This window comes from Drosophila ficusphila, unplaced genomic scaffold, assembly GCF_018152265.1.
Source record: "Drosophila ficusphila isolate 14025-0441.05 unplaced genomic scaffold, ASM1815226v1 contig_791, whole genome shotgun sequence".
Classification (NCBI taxonomy): Eukaryota; Metazoa; Arthropoda; class Insecta; order Diptera; family Drosophilidae; genus Drosophila; species Drosophila ficusphila.
In genome coordinates this window covers 18,457,513-18,477,501 of record NW_025064737.1, presented here as the reverse complement: position 1 = coordinate 18,477,501, position 19,989 = coordinate 18,457,513, and the positions used below count along the sequence as shown (strand labels likewise).

General features: G+C 45.3%; 3 protein-coding genes across 8 annotated transcripts; all 3 read right to left on the bottom strand.

The window, feature by feature from the left end:
• Nucleotides 1–5,065: 5,065 nt before the first annotated feature.
• Nucleotides 5,066–5,664, bottom strand: LOC108091688 (tripartite motif-containing protein 10). 2 transcript variants are annotated; one of them, XM_017191016.1, is made up of 2 exons: nt 5,575–5,660; nt 5,066–5,504 (listed from the first exon to the last, which is right to left on the bottom strand). In XM_017191016.1, exons 1-2 carry the CDS (start codon nt 5,639–5,641, stop codon nt 5,206–5,208), a joined length of 366 nt encoding a protein of 121 aa, XP_017046505.1. In that variant the 5' UTR covers nt 5,642–5,660; the 3' UTR covers nt 5,066–5,205. The 2 variants fall into 2 exon arrangements, with proteins under 2 accessions (XP_017046505.1, XP_017046506.1); XM_017191017.1 differs by having other exon boundaries at nt 5,066–5,664.
• Nucleotides 5,665–12,578: 6,914 nt separating this feature from the next.
• Nucleotides 12,579–17,474, bottom strand: LOC108091686 (G protein-activated inward rectifier potassium channel 3). 5 transcript variants are annotated; one of them, XM_017191011.2, is made up of 6 exons: nt 17,095–17,474; nt 16,372–16,616; nt 13,833–14,107; nt 12,984–13,766; nt 12,813–12,925; nt 12,579–12,742 (listed from the first exon to the last, which is right to left on the bottom strand). In XM_017191011.2, exons 2-5 carry the CDS (start codon nt 16,614–16,616, stop codon nt 12,867–12,869), a joined length of 1,362 nt encoding a protein of 453 aa, XP_017046500.1. In that variant the 5' UTR covers nt 17,095–17,474; the 3' UTR covers nt 12,579–12,742; nt 12,813–12,866. The 5 variants fall into 5 exon arrangements, with proteins under 5 accessions (XP_017046500.1, XP_017046501.1, XP_017046499.1 ...); XM_017191012.2 differs by having other exon boundaries at nt 12,813–12,922; XM_017191010.1 differs by lacking the exon at nt 12,813–12,925.
• A 736-nt stretch (nt 17,475–18,210) lies between these two features.
• On the bottom strand, nt 18,211–19,632 carry LOC108091687 (serine/threonine-protein kinase DCLK1). Its single transcript, XM_017191015.1, has one exon. It carries the CDS (start codon nt 19,512–19,514, stop codon nt 18,285–18,287), a length of 1,230 nt encoding a protein of 409 aa, XP_017046504.1. The 5' UTR covers nt 19,515–19,632; the 3' UTR covers nt 18,211–18,284.
• Nucleotides 19,633–19,989: the final 357 nt, after the last annotated feature.

Sequence of the window (19,989 nt, the reverse complement as noted above, 5' to 3'; positions counted from 1 at the left end):
AGCCGCGTAATTAAAATATGAACAACGCTCATCCATTGGCCCAAACATGAACTGGCTGGCTGGCTGGCTGGCTGGCTGGCGGTGGAGAAACGCGGCTGCTCCATTTAAAATAAATGTTTTATGGCAACAGAAAGCACACAAAGCCAAGAAAAATGCCAGTCGCATTAGCCGAGGCTCAAGGATAGAAAACCGGGCACGAAGAGCGGCTCTCACGCGGATATAGTTCGGTAGTATGTGTTTTGGTTGCCAAAAGGCCAACACATGGCCAAGATCCAAGAGCCAAAGTTAAAGCTGAAGTTGAGTCTAAAGCTGAAGCTGAAGCTGCGGGAGCTAATAAATTTCCCGACGTCTGTTGTCGGCTCGCTGCCTGCCAGCCTGCCTGCCGTTTGACGCTATTGATCGTTAAGTAAATTGTCTGCAATTATGCCAAAAGGGAAAATAATAGAAATTATAACGAAACCGCTCTGCTGGCTGTTGACTTTTCCATGGAGCTGGTGGGAAGTTGCCACTCCGATCGGTATTCGAATTCGTATTCGGATATTCGCTTTATTTTGAGGCTGTGACAGCCGCATTTGCGCATAAGTTGTGTGCCGCCTTATCTGGCCCGGAAAATGCTGGCGATCATAATTCTCGCTTAGGTGGCAAATTGCTGGCAGTTGCCAATCGCATGTGGGTCAGGCCGCTCACGAATCGCAGGGCTCCAGACATCCAAACAGCGAAACATCCAGACATCCTGACATTTATATATTTATAACTCGTGCGGCGGCCGTTAATTGTTTTGCTCTTGATAAGTGAAATTTACCGACTGCTCGCAGCTAGTTCAAGCCATTTTGTGTGTGTGTGGACCAGTCTTTTGGTCTGGCAAACTGACTGAATGACCAACTGACTGACAACTGACTGACTGGCCAACTAACTGGGCCCGTGTCAGCTGGCCAGTGGCTATCGCAATGTTACATCCGTGCGTGCTGTCAATTAACATGGCCAACAACCGAATCAATTAAGCACCGGCCGAACGATGCTAATAATGGCCACGCCCCAAAACCAGAAGCCTGTCATAAGCCAACAAACAATCTGCATTCCGAGGGCGATTCCGATTCCAATTCCGATTCAAACAGCAGTGCCAGTAGCAGTGGCAGTAGTAGTTTGACCAAAATCGTAACCAAAGCTTGTCCTCCTGGCCATTTGATTGATGCTTGTTGCCAACTTGCAGACAAACTGTTTAATTGGTAGAAAAAAAAAAATAAAATAGGCGCCCGAATCTGCATTGTTGATTATATAAGCGCCGCTGGGTTGACAAATGTTTAGGCAGGACTCTGATCCTGTTTTCACACATTGTGCAACACGAATGGCCCACGACAGTTGAGCGGTGTTTCTTACGGATTTCTTTGGATTTTTCTGTAAGGTTTTTCGTTTTTTTCTCTTTTTTTCTTTTTGGTTGCATACATAGTTGTTGCCCCGCCCGCGCATTGTCACTTTGCGCTGAATGTTCGATTTCAATTGGAAATCGGTGGTACGTGTAAAAATATTTGTGCAACTGACTGCGTTTTTCTTTTGGGCAGTTTCTGTGTCTGTAACTGTTACTGTTTCTGTTTCTGTTTCTGATTGCTGCCTTTGATGCATTTCAAATGAGTTGATTTATGGCAACTTTTTGGCTGACTGAATGACTGGCCGCCTGACTGACACACTGACTGACTTTCAGACTTTCAGACTTCCAGACTGCCAGACTGACGGAATGACGGACCTATGCTAACTGGCTGGCTTGTGGCTGTCGCAGAGCATGAATGAAGGCTTGTTGATGTTGTGACAGCTCCGAAAAACTGGCCAAACTCACAGACATGTTAAACTGCTTTAATTACTCCGGCCAGCATGTGTATATACCTATCTACATATGTACACACCGCTGATTTTTGGGCCATAGATTTATGAGAATTTATGCCGCACCCAGTTGCAGTCAGACTTAGACTCAAATTCGGATTCAGATTCAGATTCAGAGTCACAGTCACATTTGCGGAGTCACAGATACATTTCGCGTTCCACTTTTGTTGGTCGAGAGGTGCCCTTAGCCAAAAGGAAAGTTGGACAGGGTGGACACGATGGAACTTATCTTGACTGACCTGCAAATAGTTTTATTTCGAGCTGGGGAAAACAGCATTTGACGCCCACGCGAACAACACACGCCAAAAACCAAAAAAAAAAAAAAAAAAAAAAACAACTGGTCCACATGCTAACCTTAGCCTTCTTTTCCCTGGTTCCCTGTTTTCCCGTTTAACTTTTTTTTCTTGTGAACTGCGGGAGGACTTTGATAAATTCCGCACAAACACACAAGTAATTTGAATAATGAAGCGGGGGCCTTAACTGAGTTAGGGGGCATCAATCTGTCAACGCCGCGGCGTCGCATTTTGTTGCATGCGCATGCGCACAGTTTGAGTTCGATGGGTTGCCTGCCACCGGCGGCCGGCCGCCAAAGAGGCGAACGTTCAAGACATCGCGTGCCGCTGGCTTGAGCTCCTCCTGGATCCGCAGCTCTATAGCTTCATAGCTTTATAGCTCCGCTGATCCGCAGCTTCATAGCCGCGTGGGTCGTCGCAGTCATCGTCGTCTATCAATTAAACAAAGCGGCGCGGCGGCAGCAGCATCAACATCAAATGCAAGGCCGGCACGGCTGGTAGGACTCCTCCATTCGACCAGTCAGCCAGTCAGCTAGTCAGCCAGCCAGTCGACCGGTAGGTAGACCCCAGTCTCGAGACCCCCACCGAAAGACCCGGCTGGACCCGATCCGTCCGGCCACCCAAAACGCTGCTCCAGTTGCCAGTTGCCATTTGAGCAGCGCTTCCGCGCTCTCGGCCTGGCCAAACCAACCAGCCAACCAGTTTCGTTTCTGTTTCTGTTGTTTGTCGGCACTGAACAAAACCAATGCAAAGCACCCGACTTTATGGCTTGTTAACATAAAATGGGTATTTATTCTAAATTAGTTTAACGGAATTATAAAAACAGCGGGCTCTAAAAACTAAGCCAGCGTAAACTGCTAATTTTTATTGATGATTTCGGCTGTTACCGATGGTCACGTTTAGAAGTGGATAATGTTTTATTATTATTTCGCAAATAATTGTACATTTTGAGGAAGGTCAAGTAAATGGGAATTTTGGTAGTTTGATGTTGGCTTTAATGCTTGTAACTTATTGAAAGTTTAGAAGACATACGTTTGTTTTGAACTTTTATCATTTACTTCCGCAATTTGAATAAGAATCCTTATTTTATCCCCAGTGCAGCCGTTTTGTTTGACTTGGTTTGGTTTCGTTTCGTTTTGTGTGTTTCGCGGGTCTCGTGCAGGACAAACATGGAGCATTATTTAACGACACAATTCGTGCAACTCCCACGCATGCAAACGGCAACTCCAAACAAAACAAAGCCCCCTCCCCTCCCCACCGAGAAAAAACGAGGCGAAAAGCTGCAAAACTGAAAGCGAAAAATGCGAATTGAGGGTCTGAGGTCTGATGGCTGATGGCTGGGCTCTTAACTGATGGCCCAGCGACCGAAATTGGCGCAAAAATGTCACCAGGCTGTATTTGCACTCCCAAAACGAATCGGATGAATCGGGTGAATCGAGAGGATTGGGGGGAATCTCGCCGAGCCATCGATCATCGACGGCTAAAATGTCAAATTGGTTTATCAGCCCACAGGAAAGGCGGCTTTAATGTCAGTTTAGCAATTTGACAAATGACTTGCGATAATAAAAATGCTAAAAATGTGGCACGTTGCCTGCTGCACGCGGTTTCTCAGATTTCTGTTGAAAGCCGAGTGCGTTCAATGAACCCTGGCCTAGAAAAAAAAACCGATCTGGCTGGCAGCGCTATCGAGAGCAGCTAATCGGCGATAAGGCCACAGCTTGTTAGCTTGTTAAATCACATGTAAGCGTGGCTAAGTTCGAAGATTGACGATCGCACATCGCGGCCATCGCTGGACATTCATAAATGAGCAATCGCATTTGTGTATCGCATTTCAGTAACTGCAGTTCGGCGGCGATCGGTGGCCAACAAGCGAACAACTGCCACAAATTACACGCAGCCCGGCGACAAGGGGCATTAATAATTGGCCAACTAAATGCAATATCGAAGGCAAAGTCACTTGGCAAGTCTTATCAATAAAAGTTTTTGGCCGGCCACGCCCGCACACACGCACTCCCGCCGACTATGATTCCGATACATATTCAGATTCAGATACAGATTCCGATTCCGATTCCAGGATGACAAATTGCGCAAATCCATGAGATAGTTTTTGGCTCTTAGCATTTGCACGATCGCCCGGCCGTTGCATAATGCGCCGCTTAGATTTGTATCTGCTGCATGCGCCATGTTGTTGACTCAAAACGCTGTCAAAATGGCCAGCCAGAAATGATTCGTGCGATAAAGCGCCAAAAAAGACAACGGCAAACAAACAAATGCGGCAAGAGTCGCAAGTTGCAAGTTGGTAGTTGGCTGCCGCAAGCTGCAAGCTGCTAGCTGCAAGTTGGGAGTTGGGAGTTGGGAGTTGGTTTCGGTTGGGCTAGGCCTGCTCCACTGACCGCCGGTCAGACACGGACATTTAATAAACATTTTTGCACCATTTTTCAGCCGCCCGTTTGGCTGCCGCGACTGCCGCTGTCACTTCGGCTAATGGCCGTCGTTAGCTGGTCATCTGCGGCCGGGCTTATCAATTTATCAGCGCCGGCCCCACGGCAATTAGCCAGTCTAAGCGTCTAATTAAGTTGCGCCTGCACGAGCAGATACAAATGCTGATCGATGGTGCGCTTTTCCGAGGCGGCAGACGGATGAGCAGTCGCCGGAAAAGCGCAGATGGCCGATAACCGAGAACATGGCAATGCTTTTGGGCCGTTTCACCACTTTACTTAGCCATCGATCTGCCCCGAAACCCATAATTTGTTTTGATTTTGGTACGGCCTTATAAAGGTTTTAGGGTTCTCCTAGCAATTTGGAAAGAACTAACAGATCTTATAAGATTTCCCATGTGCTTTTTTAAGTTATACTTTAAGGAGAAGATGCGTTTTTAAATCAGTAAAGGTATAGTTTTATTTAAGTTCATAAAATATACAAGTGTTTTTCCTGTCTCAACAGGATTTGAACTCTGATTTACTTTAGTATAATAAACTTTTCTAAACCAAATTATGAGTTAATATTTACAACGTATACAAATAGAAAGCAAGAAGAATCAAGCATTGTGACTGTTTGTTAATTGTACTTCCCGGAAGAGCTGCTCAAAGAACCTGCACTCCTGGTCCGAAAGGGTCAGCACCAGTGTGTCCAGATCAGCCTCGGGCAAGAGCACCATGGATCCGCCTTCTTCTGCAGAAGCTCGGTAGAAATCATCCGGAAATGAATGAATTTCCGGCCTAAAATCGCGTCTGCACAGTGGACATCGCGAGTCCCGACCCAATTGCAAATATTTCTCAAAGCATTCTGCGCAGAAGGAGTGACCGCAGGAAATGCGGAGTGGAAATCGCTGCTCATCTAAACAGAATATGCACGGGTTAGCGGTCATGGTCACAAAATTGGTATTGCAAAAGTGGAAATCGCGTACTAGCTGCACTTGTGTTCTCGGTTTTTTGTTCGACAGGCGTTGAACTACAAAATATAGGGATACTCATGTAATCCGTAAGTAAAATGAAATTCCCTTTAAGAATTTTCAGCTTTCATGAATTAACACTCTTCTGTTGCTGGGGTTTTCGGGTTTTCAATATACCATAACTAATTAAATAAGTGTTGGAAAATCGTAAAAAGAATTTTTATACCATTTCTCATAACTGAAGGACCACCCAAAACTGAATATTTTGGGTTGTTAATGCAGGAACTCGTGATGCGAAATCAGACTTTGTGTCGACATGTATCGATAGCATTGTTAGTCGAGGCAACACCTCACCACTTCATCCCAGCTGCACCCAGTTCTTGATGAAGTTCTCATTGAGATCGTGTTCGGATCGCCGCAGCCCGTTCCCAGGCAGCTCTTTTGCATAATTCCATTTAATCTCGGCCAGAGTTGAGGGCAATTTTCAATTTGCCTTGCCGACGACGACGCTCCTGTTGCTGTTATTGTTAATACACCGCCATTGTTGTTGTTGTTGTTGTTGCCATGCGACCGTTGTGTTGTTGCCATTCAAATTGCATTCAAATCAATTACATTCGAACTAAACATAATTCATGTGGTATGGGTTAATACAACAAATTACAACTGACATTTAAGCAGAAACATGAAACGGACAATTTAACATGAGCGCGGCATAAGGGGGGCAGCCCGTAAAAAGAGAGACATAAACCCGAGCTCCACAAAGGCAACTTTTTGGGGCTGACTGGCTCGCTAGCTGGCTGCCTGGCTAGCTGGCTGGCTGGCAGGCATCATATGCAGTCGAAAAAAGGCCAAAAAGATACGAATACAGAATTCAACTCGGCCCAGCCGCAGTGAGCAATCAAGGCAGAGTGACCTTCAGTATCCGTAAAATGAAAATAAACAAAATGACTGAAAAGGCACGAAAAAAGTGCAGCCCCACACACAGGCGAAACAACAATAAAATTCTTTTCTCACGATTGTTGACTTTAACACTTGCAAGGGGAAAAAAGTGGTCAAAAAGCAACTCAAAACGTTTCGAGTGCGAGTGAAGTACACTTAAAGAAACACCGAAACGAATTCATATAACGAATAAGTCAATTTTATAAACACAGAATTTATAAATAGACGTCATTAACTTTTTAACCAAATTCATTCAATTTTGTTTACAGGAGCTCAGAGGTTAAAGTTATAATTTTTTAAACTATAAATATTTATAATCTGATTTTCTTCACATGTACCAGTATTCACTGTCATTGCCTGCGAGTGAGAAATAAGCCAGGCCGGCACAATGAAAATGAGCAACTGCTACTGGGAAGTGGTCGCTGATCTTGCGACAAATTTGCAAGCGGCGATCTTCGGGCGGAAGACGTTGAACTGCTCCACATGCATTTCAATGGAAGAAGCGCAATCGAAGTGGAGATAAATGTTCTGCTGGCCAGCTTTTGTTTTACTTAATTTTATGTGCTTTGCATATTTGTTAGCCTGCAGTGCGGCATTAAGCATTTTGCCTGCGTGCCGAGCTCATTTATTCGTTGCACTCTGTTTATCGATTGAATGCATTCTGGTTTTCTGGTTTTTGCCATCTGCAATTAAGTGAAATTTATGTTACTGCCGGTTCGTCGCTTAAGTCTTTTGTTTGCGGGTCGCGCGCCAAGGCACGTAAATTGCCGAAAAAAAACCAGAGAGACGCAGAAATGCGTTTCCTACTTAGCGTGGGCAGACAGTAAGCCGGCTCTCGCGAAATGTTGGCTATCCTGCCGACTCCCCGAACTGCGACTCCTCGTTTTAATCCGCCGCGTTGGTGGCGTGCATACATAATGCATAATTACCGGTTTCACTTTTCTCTCCCGTCGGCGATTATCTTGGCATGCCTTGGCGTTTTTATTCCACCGTACAGATATTTTATTTTACAGGCATTGCGGTTTTATTGCCTCGCTCGTATGGTTTCTTAATTTTTAATTTTTATGATGTGTTAATGGATATTTTTGTGACATGACCTCCTGGCGTGCCGTTGTCGTCCATCAAGCTCTGTCCGTCTGCCAGTATTAAGTTCAAAGCCTCGAGGGGGAAAAACAGGAGTTTCGACTGTAAAGGGGGGAGCTCTCTGTATTATGCAATCTCTGCCTGTAATTGAAGCTATTTAAACCTCGTTACATGGACAAGGACAGCGGTTCAGGCAAGGGCGTTCATCCCGAATCAAGAAAAATACAAAATGCAAAAAAAGAGGCTGTCAATCAAGCCAAGTGAGTTAGTGCAGGCAGCGGCCGCTAGGTGGCGCCGCCACCAGCCATTTGCCATTTGGCCAATCATCGCAGTTAAGTGAGCTCCACGCAACAACAGACTAAAGCCAGCAGACTAAGGCCAAATGTGACCCAATTCCGCCAGGCTGGCGGGGATCGACTTGTCGCTCAAATTGCACGCACAGAGCCCTCGGTTTGCGAACTGATTACAGGGCCCAGGGCATGCAATTTGCATCAATAAAACTGCGAGCCATAACTGGTATCTGCAATCTGCTCTCCTGCTGTAGGTCAGTTTGCAGAAGGCGCAGAGGCAGGCGGAAGGAGGTAGGATGGCTTCGCGGCGTTGATTTGTTGCCTGCTTCTGCATTCTGGGCCTTCAATCAAGTGACGATGGGCGCAAACGAGCCGCCACTTGGCAGGAGATGGATTTGGACTCGGGATTCCTGGTCTGCCGATTGCCGATTGCGGATCGTCCCACCCCGACTTTCATCTCGACCGCTCCCCAGACGAAGCTCCTCTTATCGGATAAGAGCCAAACCGCTGATTTGACGTCGGGTGTCGGAGCCACTTGAGCGGCCAATAATTACTTTCTCTGCCATGAAACGTCGGTTATTGATTTCGGCTGATTGCCGCCATAATTTTATTATGCATCATTAAGATAAAGCTGCCCCGGACATTTGCAAATTGTTTACAGCATATGAAATCATCTTGAAAATGCCCAGATCTCCTCCCATCGCAGCTCGATCCCAATCTGAGATCATTTTCACAGGCCTTCCAAATCAAGACTTTCCAAAAAGCCAAAACCCAAAAACATTATTATGTGCAAATGTGAAAGGGCCGGTTGAAAAAAAAAACCCATCAAGAAGTTCAGAGGGAAATAAAATTACACATTTGACTATCGGTCATTTGAATAGATGGCTTGTATAAATGTTTCTTTTTACGAACACCTCAAAGTGATTCATGGTTCTCGGCACACTTATATTGGCTAGTTAGTACAAGCGATTTTGGGGCCTTTGAACCCTGTGGCCAAGCGTCCAGCTTCGCCGGAAAACAATCAAGCATGAAGGTTATGATTTTGAAAAATTAAGACGGCTCTTTATCTGGAACTCGTTAAAGCAAGCATGAAGGATAAGCGTGCAAAAGTTGAGCATCAACTTTAGTTCCATAATGCAAAAATCCAAAAACATCAGGCTTGTTCGAGTTGAATGATCTATAATTTTCAAAACGGTAACAAAATTTATAACAATGCTTTGAACTTTCTGAATGGGCCCTTGCCCTTTTGAAGTACTTATTTTGCAAATACTTGTGTGTCAAGTAGAGAAGCTTAAGCCTTATTGTTCAATTTCTTTTGTGTCGGTCGAAGCCTGCTAAATTAACTTCACTTCACATCAGAAAACCACAAAAATAATACAAGCGAACGAGGAGGGGAAAACTGCATCTTCTCCGCAGACTTCAAGTGTTATTTTCTGACAGTTCGGACGTCAACTTTAAAGTGAGATCTGTCATAAAAGAGCCTGCGCCGCTTTTGATTTTGATATTTTTGGCGGGTCTTCGTTCAAAAAAAAGAAAAATCGCGATATGGAGAAAAAAGCTGCGAGACTCGCAACTGCCCAAAAATGGATGCAGATTTTTAATTAAAGCGCGTTATCAACAAACTCAGGCAACAGAGAAATAACCAAAATAAAAGACGTCGAAAACCGGTTGACCCGATAGCCAATTTGGTCGGGACTTCAGACTCGACATTTCGATCGTCTTGGAGTGGCACTTCCTTAATTGGAGCAAGCATAACAACAAGTGCAAGCGCTAATTTATTATGTTACTTAATAAATACAATTAATTAGGAGGGCAGAGGCAGGAGCAGGAGCCTGCAAGACCGCTTACTCCGCTCCTCGTATAAAAATTACTTAATAATTTCCATCAAAAATAATTAATTTCAATATTATTCAGGCAGAGAGAGGTTGCAGCCCCCGAGGCGGCATCATCGTCAAGTTGAGCATGTCAGCGGCAACGGCGTGTTAAGCATTATTTTGGCTTGCCCTTAACCCCTCCCTGGCCAATTGCGACATAAAAATGCTTATTACTTACAACAGAACATGCAGCACGCCCAGAGGCGACTCACAATTATATATACATGATCGTATATTTCCCCGTGTACACATATATATAGTATGAAGAGGGGGGACCCCAACCAACTGAGCAACCAACCGACCTCCTTGGCCATTCGGGGTAACTTAAATCAATTGCGGCATATAGCGGCAAGGCTCAAGCTGCGACCCGGCCAAAAGCCCCAAGATGAGGAAGATCTCTCGGCCCGTTCGCTACGCCTGAGTAATTTCGCTTTTTTGGCGGCTTTTGTCCTTAGTGGCAAATGACTTCGGGCTGCGGCGACTCCTGGCCGGCGGTTTATGGCATTTTATGCTACTTATGCAGCGCTGCTGCGTCCCCGAATGACCGTAATTAATCAATTTGGCCAAAATGGCAGCGCAGGGAGCGGCGGTGAGGGCTTACAGATTGGTCAACGGCAACGTCCGTGTAATAACAATGAAAACAGCGTGTGTTTCTGACCGACTCTCGTGTATACTCGTATATTCGTACTCGCTGCCGACTTGTACTGTACTCATGCATATCCGCACACCATAAATTATGTTCGCACAGGGTTAAGCGCATTATTTAAGCATTCATCACGCGCTCTCTACCCAATCCCGATCCCATTCCCGTTCCCGATCCCGTTCCCTATCCCAATCCAGGTCCAGTTCCAGAGCCAAAACGAAAACCCAGCCCATGAAGTTGGAGTCCCCTTGGCCACCGTTGCCGTGTAATAATTTTTGAAATTTATGTAAACAGTGTTGATTATGGATGAGTTATGTAGCATGTTCTACCTTTTGTTTTGTTCGCACTGCCGGCCGCAGTTAATTTTAAGCTTGTTTTGCAACTTCGTTTATCAGCTCCCTGCCTCCAGATCTCCGGGCAGAAAGCCACCTGAGTCATCGTCCCAATTGATGTCTTTATTAGGTCGCAGTCACTGTCGCCACTTGGCTGTCAAACTTTGAAGAGGAAGAGTGGTTTCTGGCAATAAATTTATTGTCATATTATATTTGTTTTTAAATCTAATGTATTACCTATCAATTATATGATAAACACATAATTCCATGTCAGCAAAAAGTAATTGCAAATAGAAAGTATTTATTATATGGTATTCAAGTATACTGGATCATAAACATGACACAAAACAGCAAATCTTAGTTTATTGATTACCAGAATCTGCTCTAGTTTTTAGAGTTCATTGGCAGATGGGTCCATGTCTATTCATGTCAACTTTTAGGATTATCCGACATGGTTAGCCTGACAAACGGACCACGTTCATGCATTGTTCGCGTGTTTGTGCAGCACATTAAAAATTACACGAGAAATTGTTTGGCACAACTGGCAAACGTTTTTCCAAGGGGGGGTGGAGGGAAACCAGAGGAGGAATTATGACCCGCGGGGCCAAGTGGCTGGAGCCATTTGGGTGGCGCCTTTTGTCTTCGAAACGTGCCACAGTCGGAGGCGAAGTCGCAGTCGAAAAATAGTGTGCCACATGCGGTGCTCGTTGCCTGCAACGTTTCATGCGCGAATAATATTTTAATTCTGTCGATCAGCCGGCACGTTTCGTCGAAGCCAATCACACAGAGAGCCGGGCGGTTTTGGCCATCGACATCGACATTTATGTCGCCCTCTCCCCCCAAAAGGCCCAAAAGCCCAAGAGCCAAAGGGGTAAAGTGGTAAAGAGGTAAAGAGCCAAAAAGGCCCGAAAGCGACGCATGTCACTCGCTGGCAAAAAGGAGTAGTGGGTGCTCAACTCCGGCTAATGGGGCTCTTAAGCATGTGAGCTGATAAAAGCGACAAAACATTTAACAAGTAATTAAACATAAAGCGCGCCCCACATGACTGCCTGCCTGCCTTTTTGGCTGGCTGGCTGTTTGGTTCTACTCTGCAGCCACTCTGCAGCCACTGGGTTCATAAGTGGGTTAAGGACGTGGCACAGCACTGAGCACTCAGCACTCAGCACCACTGAGCCACAGAGCCACTGAGCCACCGCAGCACCACCATTCGGCACTCCACCCCTTGGGACAGCCCCCGCCTTTGGCAGTCAACATTCATTTCGATTTCGTTTGCGTTTGCGTTCCTATTTACTTCATTTGTTTCTTTTTTTTCCTTTACAATTTTTCAGCTATTTTGCTTTAGTTTTTTTCGGGTGAGTTGTAATAGAGTTGCTGAAATTTGGCATTGTATTTATGGCCGGGGCATGGAGCATACCAGGCATCTGACCCACACCCACATTTCATTAGATATCCACCCTGGGAGCGGTGATAAATGCGATAATAAATATTCGAGTTGTTTTTCTGTGAGTGTTATAATTTAGTGTTGATTAGTTTGCGCAAATAAGAGTTATTGATTCAATTTCAATTAAAAGGATATGAATGTTTCTCGCAAGCGCCACACCACTGCACCACCCTCGATATGGAATACCCACCCTAGTTCACTTTTTGGGGTCGCCCACGATCAAAAGACTGACACAGCGAACTTGTTCCGCCGATTTTCTGTGTGCGCTTTTTTTGGCACCTCTCGCATTGATATGGCTGAGTTATTAATGATGCCTAATGAGTGGGTTGGTCCCGAATGCAACTGCTACCTGGCAGCGATCGGGGCAATTATGTGTCATTTGTTTGGACCCGCGAGCCCAGGAACATGCAATTTGGCTGTGGACTCAAACTAAAGCGTTTATTAACTTATTTTCGTAGGGGTAACTCGTACGATTAAGTGTGGATAGTCGAGGCGGTTCTACAAGGGCGCAGATACCTGCCAGTTCAGCCGGGTTTGCCTTCCAGGTGTCTGATAGCCGGAACTGCAGGAGCAGGGGGAAGCTGTAAAAGAAATCAATGAAACTTTAATGTATGAATGGTGAAACTTTAGGAGATGACGCATGCAACTTACATAGGACAAAAACAATTACAAACTATAGCAACACAGGGACGAAACACTTTGGCCCTAGGAGGCCTGATCGGAATGATTGTGGGACAGTTGACGCATGGTGAAGGTGGTTTCTACTGAACAGAACACAATATATAATAGAATCATGAAAGGATACTCTTCTTTAGGTTTTACCAGGTGTGCGGAATCCCTCCTGGATCTTGTAGATCTCATTTAATTCCCTGGCACTGCAAAGTGGAGTATCCACTTGAGTGGTTTCGTTGAATCGAGCATAATCAATTTCGTAGGCCTGCAGGTCCTTGTTGTACAGAACCACTGGATCGAAGCGATGGCCCCACAGAATCTCAGTGTTTATGTAACTCGATCTGGCTTGAGTGCTCTGTCCAGTGGACTCCACTGTTCCCTCGAGGATCACCACAATTTCGAATTTATCCTGTAGCATATCAGTGGCATTTAGATTGTAGAGCGGCGAGTTCTCATCGATCTTGTGTTCGATGACCATGGGCCAGATAAAGAACAGATCGGAGCCGGAGTCATCGGTGCCGATCTCCAGTTCCGTGAAGAACTGCGTCATCACCTCGCCCTCCTTGGTGCTCTTCGTTCGTATTAACTGGGCCCTCACTCCGGCTCCAATGATGTGGGACTTTCGCATGTCGCCCACCCGAAACATCAGCGAAAGGCAACCATCCCGCTGGCAAATAACCGCGTGTTTGGAGAACAGCAGAGTCTGAGCCCGTTGCTTGGCCCTCGTCATCTTGGCAAAGACAATTCCAGCCATGAAGGCGGAGGACATCACGCCGTAGATGGACTGGAAACACATCATGAAGATGGCTTCTGGACATTCTGGAGATGTGGTTCGCACTCCATAGCCAATTGTGTGCTGCGTTTCGATGGAGAACAGGAAGCAGGAAGTGAAGCCATCAATTGCAGAGACACAAGGCGCCCAGCCATTCTCCTCTAAGAAGGGGAGTAATTGTTACAAAAATATTAGTTGTTCAAAGAGTTTAATAACTGCTAGCTAACCTTGATTTTCTGGCATGTGAGGCTCCTCCAAATCTCCGTGTGTGTAGACAATCAGCCACCAGATGAGCGCAAAGAAAAGCCAGGAGAGAATAAAGCTGAGGGCGAAGGCCAAAAGGGTCCACCTCCACTGCCAATCCACCATGGTGGTATACATGTCCTGTAGGAAGCGAACTCGTCGCCTTTGAAGGTGTTTCTGCACCACATTGCAGTCTCCGTTTTTGAACACCGCTCGTCTGCGAACTCGTCTCATGCTGCCAGGCCGGAAATTGCGAGATCTACAAACAAAAAGTTTCAGTTTTACAACAGAGCCTAAAAGTGTGCAATGTAAATTTTTGTTTTTTCAATTAAAACTATTTTTTAACACCTGAAACCTCTCCAGCAAAGCAATGCAACCTTTTCCTTTGATTACATTTATAGAAAACAATTAAGCCTTATTTACTGAAATGATAATCTTATTAATAATGATAATCCCTCTTTTAATGAATGACCATGAATATGATTTCTATGATTTATGCAAGTGTCAGATGGAATTGGATGTCTCGACATCGTGTTGTTTAATTTGTGTAAATTAAGTGTGCGCATTTGCACTCGTTTGTTTTTGGTTGAGGCACACGAGAAGTGCATCTAATTAATGCCACGAATGGCAATGTCGCAGTGTCGCAAGGCGGGCAAATCAGGCAGATCGGACTTCACATTCAGGGCAATCGGATCCATCCCGGCTTATGGCACTTAATTGCAGCTCACCCACAAATTGTTTGATTTATTTGCTCAGCCTGTCACATTGCCGAGATTTAATGGGCCTAAGATGCACCGACCGATGGCAACACCCACATAACCCGGCATTTCTCGGATGCCAGTTGCCTTAACCCCAAATTGACACTCAGCCGATTAATTGGCATTGTGCCGATTGCATTAATGCCCCTAATCAAATATCAGTGGCGGATCCAGAGACGATTCTTGGGGGGGAAATTGAACTTATTCTTCGATTTGGGGTTCAAACCTATTATTGCGGGAGAAATACAGTACAAATTATAAAACAAAAATTATCCATCCCAATTTTTTGGTAAACAAAGTGGTTATATTTGAAAAGTCAACCATAGCAAACAAGTAAAATTTTCAGGTTCTCTGGTTCCAAGGGGGGGGAAATTTCCCTAATTTCCCCCCCCCGTGGATCCGCCACTGCAAATATAGAGCTCAGCTGGTTAAATTTATGAAACATGATTCATCTGCCTGCTTTGAAGTGTGTCGGTACAAATTTTATTCATAATTAAGAACCCACGCAGTAGTAAAAAATATGAAATTAAATCTGTATCTATGAAGAAAGTGCCTGGGAAGCGATATTCAGTTGGAAACCTTTTGGCCAACCGTTTAGTAGGTGACAAATGTGAGAAAGATGCCGTCAAGATTGAAAGGGGGCAAAAAGATTGAATGCCCGGCCTAATGAATTGCATTCGTAACGCGCCCCTAAATTAAGCGCACTGCAATCTGCGGGCAAAAAAAATAAAATCACACTTGAACCGTGGGCGGAGCCATATAAATTACAACCGCAAACAGCAAGCGGCATTCTGCTAATCAGCTAGACAAAAAGCCCAAAAGATGCGACAACGTGACACAAACGCACTGCGATTATGGAGAGCGCTCGTCGGCAAGTTCAAGTTGAATGTCAGGCCCCTTGACGAGCTAATTACTGGGCGGAAAGCCGGCGGAACTTTGAGTAATTGGGTAATTGTTGCCCCAAGCTCAAATTTCTGTTTGTTTTGTTTTGCAAATTTCCTTTGGGTTGAGTTGAAGTTGAAGCCATATAGGATCTGGATTAAGTAAATCCATTATGAAAGCAATATAAAACTAAAGTGCTCAAAACTAAAAATATAAAATAGGCAACAAATAATCAAAATATTTTGGAAGTAGCTAAAAATTTGCTAATTTAAGCTCTTAAGTGAAGCAAATAAATTGGAAATGTAATTGCTTACATATTTTTTAGTAAGCACATTTGATCCACTTCAAAACGAACCAAAATGAATAATAAATTTTTTGATTCATATTTTTAACTCTTTTAGGGAAAAAAGTTTTTAAATAAATAACGTTATTTTTTCGCACTATATCTTTGTTATTTCCAGACCCGGATTGCTATAATTTTTCAATGCGCACCCTTTGGCCAGCGAGTGGCTGGATCCTTTTAAGGCCTCGTAGTAGACTCCGGCCTGCGAGGGCGTGTGAGAAATGCCGCGCATGTACTGCCGCTTCCACTCCTTCATGTGGGCGAAGGTCTCCTCCTTATCGCCGCCGACCAATGTTTCGGCATCGGTGGGATCCTGCAGGACCTGGACATCGCTGAGCGGCACCTGCATCTCGCTAGACGTTCTAACTTCGCGGCACTAAACTAAACTGACGCTCCTCGCCACGCGATTCCGCCCAGGCCAACGTTAAAGTGGTCTGAATTTGCCGAAAAAATTAGAGCAGCTCTAACTAACCGGCACACATATTGACCGGATCACTTAGGCCGGGTAAACAGTTTAGAAAATAGATAGCCCCCACTCACCTGCAACTCGGTTGACGCGGGAACGCCTTGCCATTCTGGGAAAGGCCATAGAAGCTGGTCGGCCGGTTGGGCACAATTGTGATGGGATACGAGTGCGGATTGCTGATCACACTGTCCAGCGAATCGGGATCCCCTTCGATGGCCTTCTTCAGCGGCTGGGCGGCCTTGTCCCCTCCATTTGCCTGCGTTGTTGTGGTTGCCGTTGAAGTGGGCGCCGCCGAGTGGGTGGAGAAATTGAAACGCATCTGTGGGCGGAGGAGCGACAAAAATTGCCCCTTCAATTAATCTTTTTTGGCATGGGTAACTCAAGCGTCGAGTGGGCAAACAGAAACTTGTGATAAGTGCAACCCAGGTGCGAGAAATCTATCTTTTTTCGCCATCGGCGTCAGCTGATTCTCAGAGACTTTGCGGTTTGCTGGCAAAACAAACTACCAGATTTGCTATGAACTCGTTATTGGCCAGTTTATTTAATTTATGATATAAATATCAGGTACTTGCAATATTATTCAACCATATAAATAGCAGGCGTTTGCCACATTTGTTAAAATTTGTTATGGGTTAGTGAATAAATTTACAGGAAATTTCGTATCTGAAAGCGTAAGCATTTCCGCAACCTGTTTGAATTTTCACACCTTTCTGCACTTTTCACAAGATTCGAGGCAAACACTTGATATAATATCAAATGTATTATATTAAATATGATTTGAAAATCAGCGCACGCACCGTGGATTTTTTATTAAATTTCGATCGATCGATCGCACGTGTTGGCTTAAGTAGTTTTAGCACCTCCAAAATGTTCGATTAATTGACACCTTTTAACCGATTATTTGTTAGATGTCTATTGTTTCACTAAAGATCAGCATATTTCGGGCACTTAAAGATGGCAAAGCGCGAAAATAAAATAAATATGAAATTATAAATTGACGAGCTGTGCGGAAATGTTTGGCTCTGTTTCGACGACGCGTGTCGGGGCAGGAATGAAATGATTCGAGGCCGGGAGATCACAGATCACAGGGCACTCGGAGCTGTGCCCGCAGAAGCCGCAGCCACAAAAGCGACTGTCACAGCGAGATGTACGGATCCGCAAGTCCGACCAATGGATTAAATGACGGCCGACTGAAAGAACACACTTTTCCAACTAAACAAAAGTTGCGAACAGAAAGCGGCGAGCTGTAAATGAGCACAGATACACATACAGACACGTGCAGGAAGAGAGAAAATGTACGTACACAACGCACACGACATTTCTCGCACTGCAGATCGACGATGCTCTCACAGATACACTACGTGTCACCGAAAGATACAAGTTGTGGCTTTGCCGCGGAATAAGTTCAATTGGAATGATTCGTAAATTGAAAGCGAAGCGGAAGATACGTGCGATAAGCTCATCTTATCTACGGGATCAGAAGGCGGAGACACTTCTCAATGCAGCCGACCTTGAGCCCTCGACGCTGAAGGGGTGGCGTATACTTAATATTTAGTACGCCTCTCATGGAGTGTCGCAATATCGATCGGACAGGCCGGAAGGTTCTGATTTATCAGGGGTCGTTTGGCAACGGGAGTCGCACTCTCTATTTGAATAGACAGCGTAAACAAAGGCCCACGTTTGTATCTTGGCTCACATTCGAGTCCAAGGTGTCGTATATCTCAGTGTTTACCCCCGACTCACGCGCATTTTGGCTGCATTGTGCAAACACAAATAATAAATAAGTTGTGACGTTAATAACAGAGATATATGTTAGCAAAAATCACTGTTCAGTCATCGGCGGAGTCATGCGTAGTTGATTATCATGGCTTTAATCCAATTAAAACCGTTCAACGCCTCCATAAATCACAGTCTTTTGTAATCTATTAGTCTTTATTGGAGCCCTAAGCAAATCTAAACCTACTGAAATTTGGTGTCTGCATAGCTTTCAAGCCAGAAACGGATGCTGAGCAACTTCTGCGATGGTTAGCCGAATGGTGGGTTCCTTCATCAGCAGTCCATTGATAAGTTGCCGTGCCTCTGTACTAAGAACAACTGCCGCATTCTGCGGATAGTTGCGTTCGCCACTCATGATAGCCGCATAAATCTCCACCACAATATGATAGATATCGCCGAAAGGCAACTGTCCGTACAGGATATAAAATAGAGTAACTCCCAATGACCAGGAGTCCACCTGGTAATCGTAGCCCGATTCAGTGATCAACTCTGGCGCCATGTAGCAAGGAGTTCCGCAGCAGGAATACAACTTGCTGCCCCTATAATAAGTGGCCATGCCAAAGTCGGTTATCTTGATCGTTTCGAGTTCCTCTGAGTCTGGCGAAAAGCGAAGCAGTATATTCTCTGGCTTGATATCCCGATGGATCAGTTGCAACTGGTGCATGTGCATCAGTCCCGCCACCGTGGCCCTCATCACTAATTTGGCATCCTCTTCCGAAAGAGCTCCCGTTTCCCGAATTACCTGATAGAGATCGGAATCGAGGTATTCCAGCACCAAGTAAACGTAGCGCGCTTCCTCGACGGAATACATAAGTTCGACTATGTTCGGATGACTCTGCAGGTGACGCACCACCTCAGCTTCTATGTAGGAGTCCTGGCAGACGAAGTCCATGTAGTTCTTGTTCACCACCTTCACGATGCACTTCATCCGATTGGCCCTCGATCTGCCACGATAAATGAGAGTTCGTGCGTTCTGCACCAAGGGATCCAGATGGCTGATATACAACTTAATGGCCAGAGGCAGGTCCTCCGAAACGATCTTCTCTAGCGTTTCCCCGCACATCCGACGTTCCTGCCAGCGGTTCTGGGAGTCCATGAAGCGCAGAAAGTCCTTGTTCACTTCGTACCTCACCCAAACAATATCCTCGTACTGACAGCAGCAAATCACAATGTCGCCTTCGCTGAAGCAACCCAGTGAGGTGAACAGGGATCCGTCGATGCGACGGATATTCGCAATGGCCGATCGCAGGACCACGAGGCGCCTTAAAGCCTCAGTGACTCCTTGAAGTAGAGCCCGGAAGTCCTTGAAACGGGTATGCGAGACGACCATATTGACGCCCTTAAAGTGACGGTCTCCGTTTCGCAGAAAGCAAACCCTCAACGCCTTCAGGGGGCGTGGCTGCAGACGCTTTGATCGGAACAAAGGAGTTGTGTCCGACATAACAAGCCAAAGAAAAACCGTAAAAAGAGTAATTGAAAAACAAATAGTGTAGTTTGTACGAAATGTATAAAGGTGTTGTGCCTTGTTCAATAAAAACTAGATTTGTGCTGAATGTTTTGTATACGCCTATTCGAAGTTCCCTAGTTGTTGAAGGAAATCTCTCGGCTGACTCGGTTTCCATGCGGCAGATATGCAGAAATGTTCCATCTCAATGCTCTTCCGTCATTCCCCGGGCCCAGAATAATTTACGATCCACTCTAAATTGTGAATGGCAGCGGTCGACGCGGATGAAGAGCGCCAAAGCCGGCTGACATAATTGGATAATCAGCTTTGTCGCCCAGTGTGAGTGCGACCCCCGATACTTGGATGAACCCGCGGTTGGGGGCCACTTAAATCGCGCCAAGTGCAAATTTGTAGTCCATCATTGTGACACTTTATGATCCTGGGGTGTAATTTGTTTCGAAATCCACGCAAG